General features: G+C 35.4%; 4 protein-coding genes across 5 annotated transcripts in view; 1 reads left to right on the top strand and 3 right to left on the bottom strand.

Annotated features, from left to right (window-relative positions):
* Positions 1-26,876, bottom strand: part of LOC134841803 (uncharacterized) — a 302,592-nt gene that overhangs the window by 114,694 nt on the left and 161,022 nt on the right. The window lies entirely within an intron of this gene.
* The window catches only part of LOC134841757 (uncharacterized), a 555,870-nt gene that overhangs the window by 394,113 nt on the left and 134,881 nt on the right, over positions 1-26,876 (top strand). The gene's annotated exons all lie outside the window — the stretch shown is intronic.
* LOC134855895 (tubulin-specific chaperone A-like) lies at positions 822-3,042 on the bottom strand. The gene is made up of 2 exons (XM_063872285.1): positions 2,814-3,042; positions 822-1,598 (listed from the first exon to the last, which is right to left on the bottom strand). Exons 1-2 carry the CDS (start codon positions 3,012-3,014, stop codon positions 1,422-1,424), a joined length of 378 nt encoding a protein of 125 aa, XP_063728355.1. The 5' UTR covers positions 3,015-3,042; the 3' UTR covers positions 822-1,421.
* LOC134841611 (ubiquitin-protein ligase E3B-like) overlaps positions 4,734-26,876 on the bottom strand; it is a 39,730-nt gene continuing 17,587 nt past the window's right edge. Inside the window, exon 7 of one of the 2 annotated variants that reach the window (XM_063857641.1) lies at positions 4,734-5,305. In XM_063857641.1, coding sequence (XP_063713711.1) covers positions 4,943-5,305 — 363 coding nt within the window. In that variant the 3' untranslated portion in view covers positions 4,734-4,942. Of the gene's footprint in view, positions 5,306-18,822; positions 18,951-26,876 lie in introns of those variants that run through there. The other variant, XM_063857647.1, reaches the window with a different exon arrangement.

Genomic DNA, 26,876 nt, shown 5'->3' with positions numbered 1-26,876 from the left:
TGGAGCCGAAAACAAATAAACCAAATTAACACATGTGCTGTGAACCAATCAAGGTTAAAAAGCTCAAAAACACTCCCATCCGAGAAAAAACTAGCTTGAAACGTAACATTTTTTAGGCTTGGAAATGGTTCGTCCTTTTTTCGACAAACAAAACGTTCATTCTGGTTTTTCTGCTACTTGCACAGCAACCGACCAGTTGTTTTTTTCCCATTTGATTGATATTTTCACTGAAAACATTTTTTTGAAAAGTGTACCATTTTCTTGGAATGTGTATATTAATATAGGTTTGGTATTTGAAATGTTGACAGGGTTACCAAAAGATACATGCACTTGGCTAGTCACCAGCAAAATAATTTCACTAGGACAACACTTAGTTCCTTATATAAAGCCTTTTCAATGTCGCCCAGTATAAAACGCTTGTATACCTTTACGCAGGGGCGGAGCTGCGCTTCGCAAACACAAGCGAGAACGCGAAAAAAGCACCTCTATTAAGTGCGATAGAAGTATAACTAAAATAATAGATAAATAAAATGTCGGCTGCTCGGATTCGAACCTGCGACTTAGAGATTGAGTCTCACACACTAACCACTCAGCCAAGGACGCTTAATAAACCACAAACACTAGCCACAAATAAAGCAAAGAACAGATGCTATGCTAGTGAAATTTCTATTTAAGTGGACAAAACACTTTTATTTGCGAGTCAGGTTGTTAGAAAGAAAGAAGTTTCCTACTAATGCATTTACGCTCGCAATTTTAAAAAAGTCAACTGACAATTCAAAAAGTGTCCAAGAAAGAGAGGAGACTAATAAAAATGCCGAAAGGAGACTTTTTAAGATGAATTTTAAAGAAAAAAAATAACAAATATTGCCGGCTGGATACGTCAATTAACTCAAGGACAAAAAATTTTCCCCGAAATTTCGAGCTTTAAAGAATAAACTTCACTACTCAGCTTTTGGAACTAATCCTGAGCACTAAAATCACTGGCCAAAACTGATATGCAAATTTATGAACTGTACATGAATGACACATATCAGTTTACAACATACTGACTGAATGTAGCAAAAAAAAAAACACTTTACACGATTATTCACTATTCACACAGCATGTAGTTCTATTTTCTATAGCAGCTTCAAACAATCAATTCATTTTCCATAGTTTATTTTTACAGTCATTTTAAAAGGCATTGGATTTAAGATGAAAATTAATTAGCCTCCAATTCAATCTTAAGCAACCCAAATGAAAAAGTTTTATCCATAATTTTACAAACTTATCATTTTTCTTCTAAATTTCATTTTGCATATACATTTTTTTAGGTACTAACGCATCCAACTCTTTTGCTATTAAACAATTATTTACGAAATTTGGGCAGCTCGAAAATCAATTAAACGTTCACTGGTCGATTAAGTTTTTAGTTTGTTTGATTATGAGGCGCTTTGTGTGGCTGCGTCTAGCACTTCAATTGCAGTTTTGTACTCGCTAGTTTCCCTTGTGGCCGTGTCTGAGTCACTCACTCCAGATAACACATTCTTCAGGTCTTCAATTGCTACTTTTAGTCTCCTCTCTGAGTCGGGGATCATTGACTCGGATTCTTGGGCTACCTAGAACACTGACCAAGATTCAGAAAGTCTATCAACAGCTCGTAAAAAAAGTAAGTGAATGAAACACTTATTTGTTTGTTTAATCGTCTTTTCGGAAACTAGCTATCAAAAATTTTCAAATGCAGTAAATGTTGAAGCTTCGTTCAATTTCTAATATTCAAATTTTGCGATTTGATCAAAAAGCATTCTAAGAAAAACGTGCATTAGAATTAGAACTTATATTCTTCATGAAATTATGCCTCGCCTTGAAATTGTTTGTGCCATAATCGAGATTTTCGACTAACAGAAATTTGATTCACCTAACCTCAATACTTGAACTGTTATTCCATATTCAACGACTAAGTTTTCCAACTCTTGCCATTCATTATTTTTTTTTAGGTATGTTCGAAAAAAGTAATGAACGTAAAGAAATTGAAAAAAAAAATCCTTTGAATTTCGAGGAAAAAAATAGATGGCCTTAAAGCTCTTCGGATTTGTAGAACAATTTATGATGGACACTTTGTTAAAATTAACCCAATTTGAAAAAACTGGATCAATAGGTAAAACTTTTATTTCGCTGGGCAAATAATTGATTTCCATTTTCGAAATTGGAAGTCGATCACAATTGTGGTTTCTGCGATTCGCAGAGGATCTATGAAAGGCTATCTAGCCTGTCTAAGAATAGTCCGTTTCTCTTATTTCCCCACACTCCAGACAGTTATTTTGTTGAGCGAAGCTCTTTTTTTGCGTCTAGATCTTTCACGTGGTACCACTATTGCAGCCGTAATCGGTCATGCTGTGGTAGACCTGAAGCTAGAGGTAAAGTGAGATCTAGTCCTCACGCACTATCATTGCCATGGCGGGATCGAATACACGATCTCAAAGTGAACGCCTCACCACTATGCGAAGTGCCTCCGTTTTTCGTGACCTTTACAATTTTGCTGCTCGATAGTGGAGTTCGCCTTCATTTAAACAACAGAAATGCACTGAACTTAAAAAGAAATCACAAGTCAAACCGCGAAAAATAAAAACTGAGCCTGAATAAACTTTAAGACTTTTTCTTGAAAAACAAACAAAAAATCAGCAAGACCTAAAGAGTTGTCACTGCGTTCATTACTCTTAAAATTAACTTCATAGATCCCTGAGAATAGTAGAGCCTGCCCTGTATACTAACAGATAAACTTTTACAGTCCGTGTGTAAATCCTTTTAAAATTATAATTTGCAGTTTAGCCTACCTCCTCTTGTTTGCGGACATCGTACTCATCCGCACCATCCTCTTTCATCTTCACCACCTTCTGCTTCAACTTCTCCGCCTCCTTCACGTAGTACTGTCCCTCCTTGTGCACCCTCTTCACCACCCCACTCTTTATCTTGATGCTCTTCAGCAGGTCCTTGTCCACTGCAGGTGCACATGCTGAGGTGTCTCCGTCGGCCATACTTGTACAGTACAAATACTACAATCTGAAAAATTCATACATGGCCACAATAGTCAATGTACTGTTGGAAAAATCTTATTCAGAGAACAGCTGATTATTCAACCTTTCAAGTCTATGACAACACATTATTATAAGTATGCTTTAATCTTTTCCAAACAGGTTAACATAGTTTGAAAATGACTAGCTGACCATTTCAAAGCTTTGGACCTTAGAGCAATAATTTGAGGATTATTAAATTTTTTGTGGTCAAAACGATACCACAGAAACAAAAAACCCTTGGTTAATTTCACCACACTTGCTTTAAATGGCAGAATGCTTGCCTTGAGTGTTTTCCAGGAGTTCACAAACGTTTAAACATAGCCAAGAGACAGTTGGAAAAAGTCAATGAACGCAAGGTAACAGAAAAAAACTTGTTGAAAAAATTTCACCTTTTGAAGATTATGTTTAAAAAATTATGGCCTTATTGCTCTTTGAATTTCAAGACGAATTTATGATTGACACTTCTTTGATAATTTTCATTCAGCTGGGAACTTAATAAATTTAACTTCACATTCGACAAAAGACGTTTACATTTTTTGCGCCATTTTTTCGTATTGGGAGAGCCCAATTTACCACACTTCTTGCAGATGAACTTCAATTGCATAAAAACTGCACGTATATACCTAGTTGCGTTGATAAATGCATTAAAATGTATGAATACAGATCTGTAGTTATAGGAGCATTTGAAGGTTTTTTCCTGAAAAATAAGAACAAAAAAATCACCAAGACTTAAATAAAAGTCCTCACTACGTTCAGTGACTCTTAATAATTTCAATCAAGACGGATATTTCAACAAAGTATGAACAAACATTCAACGCAGGCCTTAGGAAAAAAGAAAAGAGCTAACACCTTTCTTCCTTAAAATTTGGCCTTGCCATCCAAAATTTCATACTTTAGTACTAATTTTACTTGAGGATTTGAAGTTCCAAATTTTGAGGAGAGCGTATTATTTTCAGTACTTTGCACTCCTTTTTTGATCAAAAGAGTGTCTTTTTTAGAAGAGCTCAGTCGACCTAACATTTTTATATTCTGTTCCCTTGCAAAAGCCTTACTCCGCCTTTCACTAAATAAAACATTCTTTAATTGAGTTTAATCTATGAAAAGATTGATAACTTACAAACGTAGCTTAGGCTGGGCCAACTTTTTTTCAAAAAAATTACAATAATCGCACAGATATTTTCGAGTGAGATGGAAAATTGAATTTGCTGATTTTCAAGCGTTTCGGAATTGTTCAGTAGAGATTATTCACTGAAATCACGATTTCCTTTGAAGCTCTCTTTTCGCTAGTTTTTGTCCTCAAATGCTGAATGTGATCAAACCACCTCGATAACGACACGTACTTCTGTTTCTGTGCAAATGACATTTGAGCATAAAATGGATGAAGGGATTCGAATAATATGTGGTCACATTCTGCGATTTCGCCTCCCGAGAAAAACGTTTCATTTTCTATAAAACTATTTAATTGATTCATCAATTTGGAAAACTCCACTTGATCCTTTTCAACTCCTGGCTGAAGGTAGCTAGTGAATTCTTTCCATTGATAGTTTAGGGCAATTTTCAGAGCTTTTTCGTTGACTTGAGCTTTCGAGCCAGTTTTGTTTGTGACCATTTCTGCTAATCTGAAAAGCAAGAAAATGATTATAATTTTGATAAGACACAACACGAGTGAAAAAAGTTACGGATATTTGAATTTTGTATTTATTGAGCAAAATGTAAGAATCTACTCTAAACTAGAACAGCTTTAGGATATAAATGGTTGACATGCTTCAATTTTTTATTGGTAATGCTACGAATAATTTTTTTTTATAGTTTTCGAAATGGTTAAACTTGTGGTACATTTTAAGATTGAATAATTTTGTTAAGCGCGGTGGATGCTTTCCAATTCAAAGTTAGGACAACTCAAATCCTACATGACTATGCACGGCATATCTCAGTTTATCCCTTAAAGTAGTCCGTTTCTGGTAGTGAGGCAACTTCAACAAGTTAAAACATGTACTCGAAGTCGGAAGTCGTGAGACGTTCTCGCCCTTTTTGTTTCCCGAGAGCGAGAAAAATCCTCGGACTATACTGCCGACAGTATCGCCTTCGTCCGTGTCATCGGGTTGTTCAACTCTTCGGATAGAAAAGGCGGGTTCTAGATAACTGAAGCCCAGCAGGGGTGGTTTGGAACAGCTGGTGCAGAATTTAAGTAGCAGTGACCTCTCTTCACGGGTGAATTCATTTTCTAGTATGTCCCAGAACCACTTGATCACCTAGGGCACATAAATGTAGTAAGTACATTGTCTATAGTTCCGACCAACACGGTCACTGACCTTGGGGCTCTGTATAATTTGTTACAAAGATAAGCTGCTGCGTGATCGGCTGATAACAAGCTACTTTTATCGCATTTTGTAGACATTTTTTGTACTCCAATCTAATCACCTCATTAAGAAAACAGCAATGAACACAAGCGACAAATTTCGTAAATGATTTTATGAATGATATTGAAAAATTTTTAAAGAAAAAGTCAAACTTATTGTTCGGACCAATGAAAACGGGGAGGAACATTGTATTCGTGTGCTATAATTTTTTCTTTTTTTTTAGTTTTCCATACAAAATCAGTCACCCCAAATAAATATCGGACTGCGTTTGATGATATATCATATTAAAGCCGTATCAGTCGTGACTCGAACGACATTAAAAAATTGCCAAAATGTTTTCCCAGTGCCGAAAAAGAAAAATTTGAAATTTTTCATTTTTCTTCAAATTTCGAGCGAGAAGTTTGAGCAAACTAGCCAAAATTCTTTTATTCACGCCTTGAAAAATCTAGTATAATTAATTTCTATCTTTCTAAGTATTTTTGGCGCCACCTTGGGAGTAAACAAGTTTTCAAATTCTGCAAAATGAAAAAAAAATTAATTCTTTATTTGATTATAAATCATTTTTCGAAAAAAAATTCCCAACATGCTTATTTCACTTATGAATATCCGAAATGTCTAAAATGAAGTTTTTCTTTCAGATTCTTTCATCACACCACGCATAAAAAACTGAAATTAATTTAAGCTGGTAAAGCTGCTCCTGAAAATTACACCTTTTATCTAAGACGAAAAAAAATTGGAAAGGCTGAATGGATCGCAGGCTGAACGGATGGAAGGCTAATGTAACGACGAATAGCTGGATTGATAGCTGAGGGATGGAACGATGAAGGAAGGGTCGGCTGGATGGGCGAATGGAAAGACGGATGAAAGGCTGACAAATGGATGACTAGACAGAGGCATGGCTGTATCAATGGCTGGAAGCAACGATATCAATGGCTGCAAGCAACGACGGATGACTGGACGCAAAAATGGAGGAATATTTGACTGATTTGCTGGGGGACTGACGGATGGCTGGTTGGATCGATGCATGACTAAACAGATGGATGACTGAAAATGTAGATGGATTGCTGGTTGCATGGATCGATGACAAAGCCTTGATCTATGAATGGTTGGATTGATGGACGATTGATGGAAAGATAATTGGATGCATGGCTGACTGGAATGTCGTATGACTGGAGGGATTACTGGTTGGACGGTTGGGCGGATGATATATGATTTAACAGATAGATGGCTTGATGGAGTATCAGACGGCTGGATAAACAGTTGGGTGGTTGTAAGGTTGTAAATAGAAATGGATGGTTGTAAGGATGGATGGATCAACTGATGGTTGGCAGAACTAATGAAGGGATGATGTTTTGATTGATGGCTTTTTAGATGCCGGATGGTTTAATGGCTGGATGGTTGGATAGACGACTAGATGGACGAATGGTTTTGCTGGATGGATGGCTTGATGGATGAATGAATCGGAAGACTGTTGCATGAATGGGTGTCAGAGTACCTGAATAGATAGATGGCTTGATAGATAATAGAGGGATGGATGGAAGATGAATGGCGTAATGTATGGGTGGATATATGGCTGACTGGCAAAATAGATTGCTGGAGGGTTGGAAATTGATGATAGATGGATGCCCTACCTTGCACTACCCTACCCTGCCCTTAATCTCGGCCTATCATGCCTCGCCCTACCTGGCTTACCCTGCCCTGCTTTGCGCTGCCCTACCCGGCATTGCCACTCCTCACCTTCCCCTGCCTTGCCCGCTTTTGGCCCTGCCTTGCTGTGAGCTGCCCTCCATTGCCCCTCTTCGCTCTACCCAGGCTTTGCCCCTCTTCGATATACCCAGGCTTTGCCCCACTTCAGTCAACCCAGGCCTTGAGTCTCTTCGCTCAACCCAGGCCTTTCTACACATCGCCCCGTCCAGCGCCGCCTTGTGCTTCCCTATCCGGCCTTGCCTTGCGCTGTCATGCCTTGCCTTGCGCTGCCCTGCCCTGCCTCTCCTCATCCTACCCTGCCTAGCACTCCCTACCCTGCATTGCCATTTCTCGCCCGGCTCAGCGCTGCTTTGCGTGTAACTACCTGGCCTTATCCCTCATTGCCCTGCGCTGCCCTACCCTACCTTGCCACTTTTCGCCCTACCCTGCCTTGCGCTAACATGGTTCTTAAGCACCACAAAAAACGATAGTTTAAACGCGCAAAATTTCGTTGACTTCTGAAAAATTAAACATGAGACATGTGATATGGCTTGAACATGGAAAGATATGCAGTCGCGTTTTAGCATATAAAAATGGTTACAGCATTGTCCTACTCGCACAGCAATCGGCTATTCTTCTTTGTGTTTTTTGTTAAGAGACGCTTAGTGCATCCTAGGATCCCCTTAAATGTTCTGTCTAAGTCTCAAAAGAAAGATGAGGTATAGTTTCATCGTATATTTAGTGATGTTGGAGAACTTTATATATTTTTGATCGTTATTATTTACTTGCACAACAGGCCACTTAAAAATTACGCTAGGCAATTTTTTTTTACAATTCCTTTAGAGCCATGAGTGACGTTTTTTGAAGAAATATTCGGAGTTCAGAAGATCCGATATTATCTCAACGTGTGAAAGATGATCGGAAAAATGTGAAAGAACAAAAATAATCAAAACAAGTTGACCAAACATTATCAACTTTCGCAATCCCATAAAAAAACAAAGTTGATGCTCTTTGAATTTCAAGAATTGTTTCTTTTTGGCATTTTTTTCTTCCCATGTATAGGAAACTGGATCAATATGTAGTTTTTTCTTTCATTGGCAATACAAAAAATTATAGTTGTATTTTTGAAACCAGAAGTCATTCACGTTTCGTTACCTTTACACTTTTGCGGGTCGATAGTGTAGTTTCCCTTTAACAACATTAAATTTAGAAAAAACAGATGTCAAACCGCGGCAAAACAAATTGGAGCGTGAAGAAACTTTTTTTGTTGTTTCTCTTTCCCTAACAGAAACCAACAAAAAAAGTGTAAAAAACATCACAACCTAAGTATGTTACAATCATTTCAACCTTTTACAATTGAAAATGTTTACTTATCATTCTTATGATTAAGTCTCAAATGGCATAATTCCCAAATGGCATAAAAATGAAAAGTTTCCCAAATGGCATAAATTTCATGCAACAGTTGCTTTGGAAAAATCGAGAACAGTTTTTTCGTGAACAAGGTGAGAAAATTAGTCAAATTGTCAATTCAAATTATGATTGATTTATCAAAAGCAAGAAGCATAAGCTTGCGGTTATTAATAAGCTTCTTGTGGTCAATTTTTTTCGACAAGTCTGTTGCTTAAATTTGTTTGGCAGCAATTAATTCCAAATCTTGTTCACATGCTTTCGTTCCTGACAAAATGTTAGAATTAGAAATTGATAGAAAACGTTTAAATTACAATAAAAACTCAAAATTTAAGCCATTTGGGAAAAGTTTCCATTTTTATGCCATTTGGGAATTATTCCATTTGGGAAGTTACCATTCTTATCTAAGACCACCCCCATCGTTTCTGATATTCCAGTAATAAACTGAACAAATATGCGATATATGAACTAATCATAAAAGCCAAAATTTTGTAAACCCCTAAAACGATGGCAATTTTAGAATTGCAATTTTCCCTCAGTTTTACAATATTTAAAATATTTTACAACTGAAACTTTCTGAACCAATTTAAGAACCTAGCCAGCAGACAATTGGAAAAAAAGTTAATGAACGCAAGTCAACAGAAATAATACTGACCTACTTTTATTTAAAACTGCAAATTTTGAATTTCTAAGAAAAAGATGGCCTTAAAGTTTTTTGAATTTTTAGAGCAATTAATGATTCATTTTTGTGATCAATTTAACCAAATTTGAGAAAGCTGGATCTATAGGTAAAAGTTTTATTTCGCTGGGAATCTCACTGGAAAAATTTCATTTTCGAAACTAGAAGTCGATCGCGTTTTTGTGACCTTTACACTTTGGCTGTTCGACAGTGGAGTTAAACTTTGAGTCTACATAATTGCTAAGTGACGCAAGCCAATTATGACACATTAGCAGTACCAGTCAATTTGAAAAAATGAAATTAACCAACTTACATTCCTCAATTTATAGAGCAGACGCATTTTAACTAGTACTAGCGCGTACCGCACCTCCGGTGCTTCGAATTTTTATTAAAACTATTCTTTGAGCGTACTCTGACATCACCCAATTACAGGGTTCGTATTTAAAAAATTTTTACTCAATTTTTTTATACAAATTTTGAAGAACCATTTGGGAAGTTTTGTATAAGTTCTTCTAAAAATTTAAAATGAACTAAAAAACGTCACATCTGGGAAACTGAAAGCAATTGAGCAGTCACATTTGGACGCAAGATTTGCAACTTCTGAGAGTAACTTCAAATTTTGTAAAATTTTTCATTCGATTTTTTAATTCAAATTTTGAAAAACCATAAAAATTTGTGACATTTTTTTATAACTAAGTTTATAATGAATTAAGAAATGTCACATCTAAGAAACTGAAAGCAATTGAGCAGTCGCATTTGGACGCAATATTTGCAACTCCTGAGGGTACTCGTACAGTATCCAACTGCAACGTTGGAAATTCAAATTATGAGAAACTTCACCTTACTTTTTCTAAAACAGGTATTTTTTGAAAACCAGAAAAAATTCATAGTTCAAAAACTACCAAAATTTGAGCAGTCTTTTTTGATGGCAATATTCGTAATCTTTAAAGTACACAAATACAGGGTTGTGAATTTCGCTTAAAGTAATTATTTTGTAATTTGAGTTTTCAGAAAAATTCCGAAAAAATCACAAAAATCGTCGTATCTCTTAAACAAAAATGATTTGGGCACTCTTAATTGGAGGCCGAATTTGCAACCCCTGAGATAACTCTGACAGCCCCCCAACTACAGGTGAGGAATTTCAAACTTTGAAAAAAAAAATAATTTAATTTTCATGAAATTTTTTTTGAAAAAATCACAAAAAACGTCATATCTGGAAAACTGCAAGATTTTGAGCAGTCCTATTTAGATGCAAAATTCAGTCCTTTTTGGAGGCAAAAACCGCAACTCTTGAGAGTACCCTGACAGAGCCTCACTACAGAGATGATAATTTCAAGTTTTGTGAAATTTTGTTAACCTAAGTTTTCAGAAAAATTTAGAAAAAATTCTAGAAAAAACGTCACAGAAACACATCTCGAAAACAACAAGAATTTGAGCAGTCATATTCAGACGCAAGATTTGCGAACCCCTGAGATTACCCTCACAGATTCCAATAACAGGATTGAGATCTTCAAAGTTTTGGAATTATTTAACATTTAGCTTTTTTGAAAATTTCGGAGAAAATCATAAAAAACGTCAGATCTCGAAAACTACAAGGATTTGAGCAGTCATATTTGGCTGCGAAATTCGCAACTCCTGAGAGTAACCTGATAGAGCCTGACTACAGAGATGATAATTTCAAGTTTTCTGAAATTTTTTAAATCTAAGTTTTCTGTAAAAATTTGAAAAAAAATCCAAAAAAACGTCATATCTCGAAAACTACAAGGATTTGAGCAGCCATAATCAAAGGCAAGGTTCGCAACCCCTGAGAGTATCTTCACAATATCCAACAACAGCATTGATATCTTGAACGTTGTGGATTTTTTAAAATCTAAGTTTTTAAAACTTTTTGAAAAAATCATAAAAAACGTCGTATCTCGAAATTTCTAAGGATTTGAGAAGTGAGAATTGGAGGCAAGAATCGCAACCCCCTGAGAGTACCCTGACAGTACCCAACTACAGGGTGACAATTTCAAAAAATGCCGACAGCCTTCAGAGAATTTCTACAAGTTAAAAATTTCCAATCTCGTAAACTAAAAGGATTTGGTTATTCATATATGGAGGCTAGAATCGCAAAACCTAGGAAAACTCTGACAATATCCTATTATTGGGTTGCTAATTTCAAACTTGATGAAATAAATACTGAATGTAAACTGGAAAATTGAAAAAAAAACCTTAAATATTGCAATATACGATATAGCTTAAACGTGAAAAAATTCATTTGTTAACCATGCAAAAAAATACGTTGAAAAAGCTTAAACATGGCGAGATAGTGAAGACCACATTCAAATATATAATAATAGATAGATAAGAGATAGATAATAGATGAAAGTTTTTAAAAAATTATGCGACGGGTAGACAGAGATTATCAAATTAATTTAAGAAGCAGGTATACAGACAGACAGACTTAATTTGGCCACGAAAAAAAATACTGAAAAATTAATGACCTTGCGATAAACTAATTGAAAAATTTTCTTAAGCATTACAATATATGATATATCATAAACATAAAAAAATTCTTTCGTTAAACATGCAAAATTATTACGCTTAAACATGGGAGATAGCTGTCACTCGCATTTAAATATAGTATAGATAGATAGATACGAAAAATTTCATTTAAAACATCTGAGCCTGCCCAGGTTCGAACCCTCTTATTTTGTTGTATGTCTCCTTCTCTACCACAACGCAACAGATTCATGATACCTTGAAGCTAAAGTGCTATTTGTAATATAATAGTCTGTGTTAACATTCTTAGCATTGGCTGTACTTAATAGCTCGTTATTGATCAAAATGAACACTTTCAAAATGAACACATTTTGTCGCAAAAATATTTGCTCACAATAATATTTGCGACTTTGGTTGGAAAAAAGATAGTTCATACTATAACACAAACTTTGCTTGTGTAACAGTAACTAAAAGCAAAACTCAATAAAAATTCAGATGAAAAAATGATTCAATGATTTTGTTAGATAAGTTGCTTGCTAGGAAAAAGTCTTTATTCTGATTTGATAGCGTTTGCTAATTGCAAGCCTAGACATGATGGAGCAAATACACTTTTAAACAAGAATAGCTGTTTCCTATACATGTAGCTCAGAATGATCCGATTGCAGGATCCAATCACAGTAGTTTAAAAAACAAAAATCAACGATTTAATTTTTTTCTCAAATTGCCGTTATTTGTTATAGTCTGTGTTAATATCATTAGGATTGGCTGTACTTAATAGCTGGTTATTGATCAAAATGAACACTAAAAATGAACACAATTTGTCGCAAAAAAATTTGCGTCGCAACAACATTTGTGACCTGGGTTGGAAAAGAGAGAGTTCATAGTATAACACAAGCTTTGCTTGTGTAAACAAAGGAAATGAACTGAACTGAGAGAGAACTCAAAAGTCAAAACGCAAAACTCAAAATTGAGCCAACGTTCAACTACTCTTTAAAAAGAACAAAAAAAATCATCGGAACCTAAACAAGAGTCCGAACTACGTTCATCGACTCTTTAGAAAAAGTCCCATAAATAAATTTCACTTTCGAAACTAGAAGTCAACCACGCTTTTTCGCGTCTTTTCTTTTTCATAGTTGAGAGCGTTATTTGCCTTCCCTTAAGCATCTCACATTATTGGATGGGAAAAATATATACAAATCCGCAATTAACAAATGTTAAGATTTTTTCTTGAAAGAAAAAATCTGCAAGGCCTTTTAATCGACTATTAAAAACTTGAATGAAGCTTTATCTTTGAGCGACTAAGTTAGAGGTTTCAAAATAAACATTTTAAACATTTTTTAAAGAAATTCTTTGTTCTTCTACTTATATACTAACTAGAACTGCCTCTTTTCCACTCTCCCCACATATGAATTTTAGTTTTGAAAAAAAAAAAAATTTTCGTAGTCATAATGATGGAGTTTTGTCACGTGAACAAACTAACTATTAACTATTATCAACAAACTTGTTCTTCACACTTTACATCGTGACATCACGCATTCAACCATAATAACGTGAGACAATTGCGAAAATGGAAAATTTGAAATGTGTGGGGGGTGGAAAAGATCCCTAGAATCACACACACACACACCAATTAAATCATTTCACTTTGATTACTTCTTTTGACAAATCATAGCATTCGATTCCACTCCGATCTAATAATTCTTGATTCTCAGCAGCAAAATCTTATGACAGCATGAAGTTGTGCACGACAAGGAGCACCAATCCGATGCCTATGATTAGTAGTTTGCCCTGGTTCCCTTTATCTGGTACCGAATCCGTAGTTGCCCCATTGTACTCTGCGAAAGGCCCACCATCATCATCATCAAATTCTGCTCCTCCTCCCCCGCCACCACCGCCTCCCCCACCATCGTCGGCACCACCACCGCCACCGCCACCGCCACCGCCACCAGCCCCTCCGCTGCCTTTATAGGGATCTCATAATTTCGCTTCTACCTTATATCAAACTGCATTAAATTCAGGAAAGTATCATTTTACCTTTCATAAATAACATCTAACTTGTCTAAGTTAATGACCCGCTGTGATCATTAATCAATTTATGTAAATCCACGCGAATTATGAACCTTCACACAGGGGCTATTTGAAACTCTTTCAGGCGACTAACAGACCACTATAACAACAGACATTTCAGTGTGAACAAGAGAGAAGTTAAGCAATGGGAAAGAATATAAGCGATGGGAAAGAAATATTTAGGGAGATATCAAAAACAAGATCCCTTTGAGGGTATCCGGGACAGACACATCAACTCCTTCGTTTTTCAGACAATCTGCAATTTTTTCCGGATCTGGAGTTCCCATTCCTGTTACAGTCGCTTGAGTTGTACATTTGTTTGCCACTTTTTGGCCTTTTCCGCTGTTTTTAACTTCCTCCTTTGCGCATTTTATCCAATTGGTCACGTCTAACAGAAGATCGCTTTCGAGTTCTATAATTTTTAAACTTATCAAACAATTGGCTGTCATTTTTCCACTACAACCCCCCCCCCTCTTTCTTTGAAATTCAACACTGAAAACTATATTTCAGTTGTCATAATGCAATCAATGAACCTAGGCATGGTGAACAAAATAATCATTGTGAACAACTAATTTGTTCGGCTCTTTTCCAGTCACCCCTGTGATTTGTTCTGAAACTCAATTTACAAAAGTCTATTTAAAATGACTTTTGATGTTCGCTAAACTGCAAAAAAAACGTGTAAGCGTGTGAAAAGATTACAAGTATATTTCTTTCATGCAAATTGCCATGTGTTCTTCATATTTTAAATCGCAACATTATGCTTTTAGCCGTAAATATACGTGAAAATAACTATGAAAACTTTGAAATTTTGAAATGAGGGGAGGGGGATGTAAAAAAGGCAATTGCCATTTGACGCTCAAATTTTATATCACGCTTATCCCAGAACTACGGAAATTAACCCCCCCCCCCCCCCGCCACCCCACCCCGTATAATAACTTTAAGATAAATTGTAGACTGTTAATTACTTAAGAGCCAGGTACTCGTCTAGAAGTATGGTCCCCTTAAAAACCTCGTGGCTCTTTTCCAGTTCCCCCCTTTCAAAATACCGAGTTTTATGTTTGTTTTACGTGTTATTACGGCTAAATGCGTGATGTTACGCTGTAAAGTATGAAGAACAAATCTGTTCACAATTGTCGATTTGTTCACCACGCCAAATTTCATTGCATTATGACAACGTTAATTAGTCTTTTCAAAATTGAATTTGAAAGGGGGGGGGGGAACTGGAAAAGAGCCAACCTCGTTAAGAAGTATGGTCCCATACAAAAGTCAGACAGATAAGTTAGTGACAAGCGGAACCCTGCTTCTAAACAAGTACCAAGAGCAATAACAGAAAATATTTTCGGTTCCTATAAGTATTGAATCTGAAAACGATTCCTGTTTTATCTCCGCAACTTGCTCGATTTCCAACAATCAATAAAGGTTGTTCCAAATTTCTTTTCGTTTTCACCATTATCGAATCGATTCCGGCGTTTTCGTTTCCATAGAAAAGCTGAGCTTCGGCATTGACGGAGAAGAGAAATAATTCAAACACGAAGGCATGCAAGAAGGCAAACAGAACAAAATACATCCTCGATTGACGACAATATTTTTGTTTTTCAGATTAGCGAACGAACTCAAATCTGATGAACCAAATATAAAATGAACAAGAATCAAAAATTCATCTTAAAATCACTTTTATGACTCATCCTGCTTCAGCGTAATTTGACTCATCCTGCATTTATGTTGACTTCCTGCTTCAGCGCAAGCAAACTTTTTTATTTCAAAACAGCATTAATAGCCCATAATGCAATTACTCCAAATCAATATGCAACAATTTAGCGTGAAAAAATTTCTTATTAAGAACAAAGGCTCTTTTTCCTTTTCCCCCCACCTCACATGAGCATCGATTTTATGGCCTAACGACTGGTTTTACAAGGTTGATTATGAAGACCAAATATGTTCATCATGGCCTAGTTAGTCTGCATGTCAATTTTCATAACAATCGAACAATTGGAACAATTATTTTAATTATAAAAATTTGCAGGTGGGGGTGGGGAAGGAAAAAAGAGCCAGAACAAATAATAAGATTGGTTTTAAGCTATGCAGACGCAACGTACTTCCTGAAAATCCCTTCAGTGGGCAAAAATACAGAAAAAGAGCGGCATGAAGACTATATTTGTTTGTCATAGCCCAATTAGTTGGCATGCCAATTTGTGTATCAATTGGACAGTGTGAACAAAAAAACACTTGCAAAAAATTGCAGGTGGGGGAAAGAATCAAACGATTAAGGCTCTTTTCCAGTCCCCCCTTTCAAATTCAATTTTGAAAAGTCTATTTAACCTGGTCACAATGCAATGAAATTTGGCGTGGTGAACAAATCGACAATTCTGAACAGATTTGGGCTCTTTTCCAGTTCCCCCCCTTCAAATTCAATTTTGAAAAGCTTAATTAACGTTGTCATAATGCAATGAAATTTGGCGTGGTGAACAAATCGACAACTGAACAGATTTGTTCTTCATACTTTACTTCGTAACATCACGCATTTAGCCATAATAACACGTAAAACAAATTAAAACTCGGTGTTTTAAAAGGGGGGGGAACTGGAAAAGAGCCCAGATTTGTTCTTCATATTTTACAGCGTAACATCACGCATTTAGCCGTAATAAAACGTAAAACACAAATAAAACTCGGTATTTTGAAAGGGGGGAACTGGAAAAAAGCTAAGATAAACAACGAGGAACTTCGCACGAGTGGGGACCAATACAGTGGGCAAAAATACAGAAAAAGAGCCATAACAAAAAGGAGAAGCGCAATTTGGCACCCCTTACGCGATATAACACAAAAAAAACCACGCATGCCACTAAGTCAAAAAAAAATTGAAAAAATGTCGGCTCTTTTCCAGTCCCCCCCCCTTTTCAGAATACCGAGTTTTATGTTCGTTTTACGTGTTATTACGGCTAAACGCGTGATGTTACGCTGTAGAGTATGAAGAACAAATCTGTTCAGAATTGTCGATTTGTTCACTACGACAAATTATATTGCATTATGACAACGTTAAATAGACTTTTCGAAATTGAATTTGAAAGGGGGGGGGGAACTGGAAAAGAGCCAAAATGTCAAAAAAAAATTAAAATGTCGAACAAAAAAAGTAACCAAACTTTTACATGTATGTCTCGAGTGAAGTTTACTTTCTGAAAAACAGTCGAGAAACACAATAGAATTGCCAACTAAACAAGCATTGGATCTACTTAACAATCGCCCTCCCTATGGTATCTACTTAAGAATTGCCACCCATATTTATAAAAGCAGTAAGCTAGCGCTTTGTATTGAGAATTCTAATTTTGCTGCCCTCTGATTGGTCGAAAATGCGTTTCTTTATTCTACTTAGCAATTGCCCCCCTTATTAAAGGGGGGGGGGCAATTGTTAGTAGATCCCAAGCATTAAAACAAATAGTATCAAGCGGCAACTCAGCAAAAATTTGTGGGTAGACAATGGTTAAGTCGAAAAAAAATCAGGTCGTGAGCTATAAAAAGTTCAAAGACTCCTCATTTTACGCCCTCCTAAAGCACAAAAGGCAAATCTATACTTTCTTACTTCAAACTATAAGGAAAACCTTAAAAGCAAAATAAAATGAAATCATACAAAATCATTGGCGGCAAACTAAAAAAAGACAAGAGATGAATCAAAATGTATCTAAAAAAAGGACGCTACATAAAGGCGTCAACAAACGCAAGTAGCTGGTTGATGAGCTCAAGCACGCAATCAACAGACCGACTGAAGTTTTTTTATATGAGTACCGAGAGAAATTTGAAAAAAAAACTTTTTTGGCTAATTTTTGTTTGGGCGACTACTGCCCATCGAGCAAAGCTCTAGCTTGCATCTTGAATACCAGGAACCAATCGCTTCATGTACCTCGGTTTTATTGATTCTTTAGGGAGAATCTGGTTGATTATAAACATGTCTATTTTCAAGTGATAATAAACATTTCTCAGTAACTATTGAACTATCTCCCCCCACGCAAGAACGGGGGCGAGATAGCTCAATTGATCCGAAAAAAAACACGATTTCATTTTCTTTAAATGGCTCATTTTTTTATTCAACTTTTTCACCATCTTTTTCGCCCACTATGGGCATTACCACTAGGCTCAATTTGCAGAAATCTGCAAAAATTGCAGAAATTCAAATAAAGAATTCAAGTTGCAAGAGTCGATGAACGAAAGTTCTTTCGAATTTCAAAGAAAAAAACAGATGGCCTTAAAGATTGAATTTCTGGAACAATTTATGATTGAAATTTTTTTGATAACGTTTCAACTTAACCCAATTTGAGAAAACTAGATGAATAGGTAAAATTTTCAATTAGCTGGGAAATTCGATAATTAAATTTCACTTTCGAAACTAGAAATCAATCCCTTTTTCCTTAACCTTTTCAATTTGCTCTTCGATAGTGGAGTTTGTCTTCCTTTTAAAGGAAATAAACTGAATTTCAAAAGAGATCAAAAGTCGAACCGCGAAAAATTAAATTTGAGCCTGAACAAATTTGAAGATTTTTACTGAAAACAAAAACAACAAAAAAATAACCGTGACCTATATAAAAGTCTGAAATACGTTCATCGAATCTTCCAAAAAAACACAAAGAAAGCATGCCGTTCTATATAAAAAACTGAACTACGTTCATCGACTCTTAATTATGTACCAGCTACAAAAGTTATGCGAATTCATTCTTATGATAAAATTGTTTCGACTTATATTGGCTTATATAGTCGCACTTTTGGTTGGTTAATACTTCGGCTAGTTTATTTACTCTCAAATTTGGGCGTGAACAATATCTAAATCTTAGTAAAAAAGCGAAAACCACAGGCTCTAGATAAGTGCTTTCCGTTAAATAATTGATACTTAAACAGATGACCGAACAACCACGATCCAATAACCCTTCAGCGAGAAAAAAAGAACAAATTATTCGGATATCTTAGTTCCATTTTATAATCAACAAATAATTGAAAATTATTTTTTATAAAATTTTATATATCAAATTAATCTATTAATCTGAATCAAGATATGCCAATCCTCAACCAAACGATGGCAGCAAAAAATGATAAGAATCCAGCAGGTGTGTTTTATTTCAATACGTCCACAAAAATCAGAATCTTCCGTTGATCTTGTATCTGTTCCGTTTCCGTTGCCTTCCATGTCGCTTCGCTCGTCCTCATTTTTTCCTTGACCACCTCCGGAATCAGCTGTAAGATTCGAAAAAAAGTCGCAATTTACGTGGGCCAAATAGTTCTACACTAGTGGACAAAATTGAGCGCAAATTCTAGATTTTACTGTAAATTGCCTGTTTTCAATGTACGTTTTGAGCAATACTTCCTCCGAAATTCAGTATAATTTTTACCTTGACCGAGAGCAAATGATCAGAGCTACCACCTATGATATATCAATATTTGGTTTCAATGACTTACCAATGTAATCCGGGTCTGAAAATTCCAGTTTTCCTCATCTGCACTAAGATTTTTTTACTTCGCGTGAATAAGTAACAAACGACTGAGTTAAGTAAAAATTTCACACTGATTGTTTCCATTTTTTCGCTGAGAATGTTTCATATTCCATGAACAAATTATTACTCCGCTTATTCAAGAAAAATTTCACTACGATGCAAAACTACAGTGCAGATGAAGAAACTGGTATTTTCAGGCCCGGATTACATTGGGAAGTCATTGAAACCAAATATTGACACTTTCATAGATGGTAGCTCTGATCATTTGCTCTCGGTCAATTTTAAAATTTCACAGCATTTCGAAGGAATTGTTGCCCAAGATGTACATTGCAAACAGACATTTTAGAGAGTAAAATCTAGAATTTGCGTTTAAATTTGTCCACTAGTGTATTATTCTATTCAAAATTAAAAGTCTTAAGGTTTACAAGAGATAATATATTTTTATGTTTAGCATATCAAAGCCTACGGATTTTTTGTACCAGCACTGAAGCACTTAGATTATAACCTATGTTAGATTATAAAATTAAGGGATAAAATAGCCTACGACAACTAATGAGTGCAAAATACTGTTCATAAGTAACTAACACTTCGGGGAACTTTTTCGAATGAAACTTTCAAAAAAAAACTGCTGATTTCGACAACCTGCCGTTTCTTGTTTCAACTCATCTGGAATTCCCAGTCCTTTCAGTTTGACATTCTTTTCAGTCCAGATGCAATTCTTGAATTCTTTCGCAACCCCATTTGCAGATTCCATACATTTTTCCACGTCCGATTGCATTATGGCCTCAGTTTGGATCAATTAAACTCGGGGCTTTTCAATATGTCAAAAAAAAAGACTTTTACTTGGCTAATGCGGCTCACCGTCTCAGCTCTTCATCTAAATCAATCCAATGTTACATTCGGTTCAAAAATTCCATAAGCTTTTTTTCCAAAAGTAAAAAGTAATAATTTGTGAGTAACAACTAATAAATTTCTTAGCCTCGAACTAAATTGATCCCTGGTTTTCCGCATAAAGTTTTGCACAACTAGACCACGATTCAAAATCTGTATGCTCCATACACGCTTTTTCTGCTTGCCGCTTCAAGATTTCGAAACCTTCTTGTTTTACCGTTAAAGAACTTTCCTTTAGTTCGGCATCTCTCAAATGAGGGTGTTCCGAGACGTGATGAGAATCAATTTCTTTGGGCAAAAAGCAGCGAAAAGATATGACAGCAGCCAAAATGACTGCGATACACCAGATTGCAGTCATGACACTCAAGCAAGTTTTTGAACCAATTCGCGAAACTAACAGTATGTTGGGAATTTAAGCTTAGAGAGGTCAAAATTGTAGCACATTCAAATTTTATTTGGCTGAGAGAGGCAACGTAAAGTTTTAAACTCCATGAATTTAAATACCATGAAACAATATTTAGATTGATGCTTTTAACGCACCAGCATAAAGTAATGACGTTCTTTAAATAGATTTCGGATGCTTTCTTGGAACAAGGAATATCTTTGATATAAAAAAATTTTGAAAAGTAAGTCTAGTACAGGGTGGGGGTTTAAAACTTTTTTTAAATCCAATTATACAATAAAACATGTTTTAAACATAAAAAGCATGATTATGTTTTTTAAAATGTCCCTATTTCTGCTACTTTCTTCGAAATTACTAGTAAGCAAAACATGAAAACAGGCTATCGTTAAGCAATCGATCCAACAATTAAAAATCCTGCATTTTCCCCTTTTTGTCCATCCAGTTGCCTTTGCAAGGACCCGGCAAAACGAAAGTTCGGACGTTGAAGAAAAACTGTTGTTTGAATTATGTTTTTTCTTGTTTTAAACTAATTTTTCATATTTACTTTAAACAGTTTACCACAATATCCCCCGCAATGATCCAGAATGAGTTTCATGTTTCTCAAAAGACTAAACTTTCTGCGCTATTCTAATGAACGGAACAAAAGATAAAAAATTTTCAAACAATTCAAAACAAAAGAAATTTGGAACGACCCATTTTGTTGAAGCAATATTAAACACAGAGGCAAAGTGAAAACACGAACAAAAAACAATAAGTCGAAAAACTGAAGAATGTTGAGAAAAACTAGGTCAAACAAAACTTAAATTTTCGTAAGTTTCGATAGAAGTTCATTTTAGGCAAAGATGCCAGGCATTTGAAAACTAAACTAGCAACAGAACGAAAAGAACGAATTTTACTACGAGAAAACAAAAAACAATCTTAAAAAAGACACAAATGGAGCCGAAAAAAAAATAAAATATTCAGAACATAATGAAAAAATAAATTTAAAAAATTCAACTCCGTACAACGAATGCGTTTATTGTTCGTTTTCCGATTGTGGCGGGGTTGAACTTTCGGAAATTGCGTAAGCAATGGTATATCTGGATAGCTTGACTCTGAATAGCATTCAATTATTTAATGGAAGATAAAACGTTTTTGCATGCCATTCGATCTAAGCAGTTTACGGGTTCGAGGCTTAAATTATTCACATCCCATTTAACACACCGATCCATCGTTTTTAAGGTCTTACTGCTGTTCCTTTTCCTGGGACTGAAACACTGTCTGTTTCATCGCATGGTAATATTTTCTTCTGTGAACATGGCCAAACCATCGTAGCCGTGACCGCACTTGTAGTTGTCCAGATCAACAAGACTTGTCATTATATATATATATCAATGGGCTAAGTGCCGATCCTTGATGCACGCCTACTTTAATTTCGAAGTGAAGTTTAAAAATTAACATTATAAAGCGAAACAAAAAATTTAAATTTTCAAGTCCCCTGAAACAACTCTTGCACTTGCAATGTCAATTAAAGTTGCTTAGTGCACAAGAAAACTGCGTGATAAGGCAACTCAGTCGACAATCTATAAGCGGACACAACTGAGTCAAAAAAAGTCCCCAGAAACTACATTAAACAACACTCGCACATGCAACTACAAGGAAAGCAAGTTACAGCACAATAAAATTCCGTGATGTTGCAGCTGAGCCAAAAAAAATTTGAGTAGACAAACAAAACTTCAATTGCATACATACTGAAAAAAAACTAAGTCCGGCCGAGACCCCTGACCTTAGTATGCATAGAAGACAAATTCACATCCAGCAAAGTGGGAACGAAACTGGCAGTTCTTAAGCTTCAATAATCAAGAAAGAAAAGCAAGTAAGATTTGTAAAAGTTCTTTATAGGAAAAAAAAATCTAGTTCCCGATTACACGACACTTGCTTTCGCAAGAGTAAAGAATGTAAATTTTGAGACGAACTCTACCGGACGTTTTCGAACAATTTGTATTCTCGAACAAGGGTCCTCAAAGGTTTCCCGGTTAATCGCTAGCCCACTAATTAACCGTAGCAGTAAATAATTGCAAAAGACTAATCGAAACCTCTGGTTAACCGGCCAATATTCCCATATATTTTGTAGATGATAAAGAAAAATTTGAGTATGTCTTACTGTCAATCAAATGCAAAAAGCATGGAAACATATTTTTTTCTTGAGGATACAAATGACTATGTGACCCCTCCAACCGTGACCGAAGTGGGACTCGAACGCACGACCCTCAACAAGTTGACTGTTTTACCATAAATCAATAGTAAAAACTGCATAAACACAGCCGGCATTAGAACATGATCTGGGGAAATTTTTTTGACTGCACTGTTTGGTTTTTGTGATCATAACAGCTAGTTTCCATGAGTCCCAGGACAGGCAAAAACGGAACGCATATGAGCACTGTTGCATTTCTTGATTTTGTATCCGGTTAATTTTAATTTCATTGACCAGTTTTATTTGCTTTCTAATAAACTTTTGAAGTTTTTTTGAGATTTTTGAATTATCAATTCTGATTGCTTAAACTAAATTTCGACATTTCGACCCCTCTATCATAAAAGTTTTCCCTTAAAACAGAATACTTGTATGGAGACGTTGTTCAAAACTGATGGAGTACTAAAATTCTAACAAATTGATGACTAATGGAAAAATTCAGTTTCAAGCCGAAATTGCAATGGATACAAATAAACACTGAGGCGCGGGGAGGTTTGACTTGCACTAAAAACTCTGAAATTGATACAAATATACACAGAGGCGACGGGGAGTTTCGCAACACTTGCGATAAAATAGACTGAGCATTGCAAATTAGCGGATAGAAGCCACGCAATAACAAGCAGTAATTAAGTTGACAATGCTGGAGTAGATGCCCGTTGCGCAGAAAAAAAGTAACAAAAATTCAAGCTATCTTAAGTTAAGAGATTGCAAATTGTTCTGTCCCACGAAGCGCAGAATTCATCAGAACAAAAATTGACCATTTCAACGACCAAAAGTTAGGCAACTAAACCGATATCACATTCGACGAATCATTCAGTCCGAAGAACATTCAAAGCAAAATGTAATAATAAGAACGAAAAATCTTGAAAGTCAATAACCTGCACTTTTATAAATGATAAAAATTGCAATCTAACATGGTTAAACACCCGGATCATTCACGACGCAACTCCCTGTTTCGTAAAAAAAGCTTGCATGAAATAAACGAAAAACGATAGTCCCACAATTCAAGTTTTCCGGGCAAAAATTTCAACAAAAATTTCGAATTCCATTAATAAAAAACCGACAAAGATTCGAAAACTAAACCTTGATCTTTCAAGGAACCTACATAACCATTAGACCGTATAGAAAGTGCTTGGAAGTTAATGAGGTTTCATACAACACCAAGGTCAATTTCTATCAACTTTAAAGAAAAGTTGTTCAAGGGAAAAGTCCTCCAATTCCCGATAACAAATACACTTGCTCTCGCCAGCGTAATAAACATTTGCTTTAAAGAGTTACGGACAGAGAGTATCTGTAACAACCTAACTTTAACTCAAAACACAGAAAATCCATGGGAAAACCACATCGCATCCAAGAAAAAAACATTTAACTACTTTATTTTCAGCAAACTTCTAAAACTCTGCTCAACAAGATTCTCAGAAAATAGACCAAAACAAACAAAAACTGCAAATTTGAGACCAAAAAAATACAAACAAAAGTAAAAAAATTCTGTACAAACCGATCTTAGCCCACTTAAAAAAATGGAAGGGAAGCCATTATTGAAAAAACACCTAACTTCATAAAAAAACGTTCAGGAATAACATATCCAGCACAGTCAGCCCTTAACGAAATGAACTCTCGTCCAAAAAATGCAAAAATAAATAGACAAGATGTGAGGGTAAGAAATATTAAAATCATTCAAATTCCCACAAACATTATTGCAAATAATATCGCAACAGAATGATTACTATCTGGCAAACCGGCCGTGCTTTTTTCCCCAGAAGCGAGAGCAGGAATCAACAGCGACTAGCGTTTAACGCACCTTCGGTGCTTCGAAATTTTTCGACAACTCATGAAAAACCGGATATATTGGAAACAACATCTGCAAACTTTTAGTGTACTCTGACTGCACCCAATTACAGGGTTGGTAATTTCAAACTTTTTTAAATCCCATTTTGAAAAAAAAAACCATAAAGCGTCATCTTGAAAACTTAATGTGACTCTGGAGAAATTGGTAGTAGTTCATCAAGTTAGTAGTTTCAAATTTTTTGAATTTCTTTGTAGATAAGTTCTTTGAGAAATTTTGAAAAAATCAAAAAACGTCACATCGCGGAAACTAAAAGCATTTGAGCAGTCGCGTTTAGCAGTCGTTAAGAATTGCAACTCTTTAGAGTACCCTGACAACACCGAACTATAGCGTTGGGAATTTCAAATTTTGAAAAAATAATTAGATTAAACTTTCTGAAAATTTTGAAAAAATCACAAAAAACGTCTCATCTCGAAAACTACAAACAATTGAGCAGCCATATTTGGAGGCAAGATTCGCAATCCTTGAAAATACTCTGACAGGACCTAACTACTGCGTTGGGACTTTCACATTTTTAAAATTTAATAATAATTTAATTTTTCTGAAAATTTTGAAAAAATCACAAAAAACGTCTCATCTCGAAAACTACAAAGAAATTAGCAGCCATATTTGGAGGCAAGATTCGCAATCCTTGAGAATACTCTGACAGGACCTAACTACAGGACTGGGAATTTCAAATTTGTACAGAATAATATTAATTAAAGTTTTCTGAAAATTTTTGAAAAAATCACAAAAAACGTCATATCTCGATAACTACAAAAAATGAAGCAGTCATATTTGGAGGCAAGATTCGCAATCTTTAAGATTACTTTGACAGGACCCAACTACAGGGTTGGGAATTTCAGATTTTGCGAAAAAAAATTAATATAAGTTTTCTGAATTTTTTTTTGAATTACCGGCCGTGCTTTTTTCCCCAGAAGCGAGAGCAGGAATCAACAGCGACTAGCGTTTAACGCACCTTCGGTGCTTCGAAATTTTTCGACAACTCATGAAAAACCGGATATATTGGAAACAACATCTGCAAACTTTTAGTGTACTCTGACTGCACCCAATTACAGGGTTGGTAATTTCAAACTTTTTTAAATCCCATTTTGAAAAAAAAAAACCATAAAGCGTCATCTTGAAAACTTAATGTGACTCTGGAGAAATTGGTAGTAGTTCATCAAGTTAGTAGTTTCAAATTTTTTGAATTTCTTTGTAGATAAGTTCTTTGAGAAATTTTGAAAAAATCAAAAAACGTCACATCGCGGAAACTAAAAGCATTTGAGCAGTCGCGTTTAGCAGTCGTTAAGAATTGCAACTCTTTAGAGTACCCTGACAACACCGAACTATAGCGTTGGGAATTTCAAATTTTGAAAAAATAATTAGATTAAACTTTCTGAAAATTTTGAAAAAATCACAAAAAACGTCTCATCTCGAAAACTACAAACAATTGAGCAGCCATATTTGGAGGCAAGATTCGCAATCCTTGAAAATACTCTGACAGGACCTAACTACTGCGTTGGGACTTTCACATTTTTAAAATTTAATAATAATTTAATTTTTCTGAAAATTTTGAAAAAATCACAAAAAACGTCTCATCTCGAAAACTACAAAGAAATTAGCAGCCATATTTGGAGGCAAGATTCGCAATCCTTGAGAATACTCTGACAGGACCTAACTACAGGACTGGGAATTTCAAATTTGTACAGAATAATATTAATTAAAGTTTTCTGAAAATTTTTGAAAAAATCACAAAAAACGTCATATCTCGATAACTACAAAAAATGAAGCAGTCATATTTGGAGGCAAGATTCGCAATCTTTAAGATTACTTTGACAGGACCCAACTACAGGGTTGGGAATTTCAGATTTTGCGAAAAAAAATTAATATAAGTTTTCTGAATTTTTTTTTGAAAAATTCACAAAAAACGTCATATCTCGAAAACTACAAGGATTTGAACAGTCATATTTGGAGGCAAGATTCGCAATCGTGGAGATTATTCTGACAGGACCCAACTGCAGGGTTGGCAATTTTAGATTTTGCGGGAAAAAAAAATAAATAAAAGTTTTCTGAAAATTTTTGCAAAAAATCACAAAAAAACGTCATATCTCGAAAACTACAAGGATTTGAACAGTCATATTTGGAGGCAAAATTTGTAACTCCTTAGAGTACTCTGACAGCACCCAACTACAGGGTTGGGAACTTCAAGTTTTGTAAATTATTTTGTTTTTTGAAATTTATGGGCTGCTTAATTTAAACTCGGTAAAATAACCACTAAAATCAAATTGGAAAAACGCAAAAAAAATTTAACCATTGC

This window comes from Symsagittifera roscoffensis, chromosome 1 (assembly GCF_963678635.1).
Source record: "Symsagittifera roscoffensis chromosome 1, txSymRosc1.1, whole genome shotgun sequence".
NCBI classification, from domain to species: domain Eukaryota; kingdom Metazoa; phylum Xenacoelomorpha; order Acoela; family Convolutidae; genus Symsagittifera; species Symsagittifera roscoffensis.
This window is presented reverse-complemented; position numbering and strand designations above follow the sequence as displayed.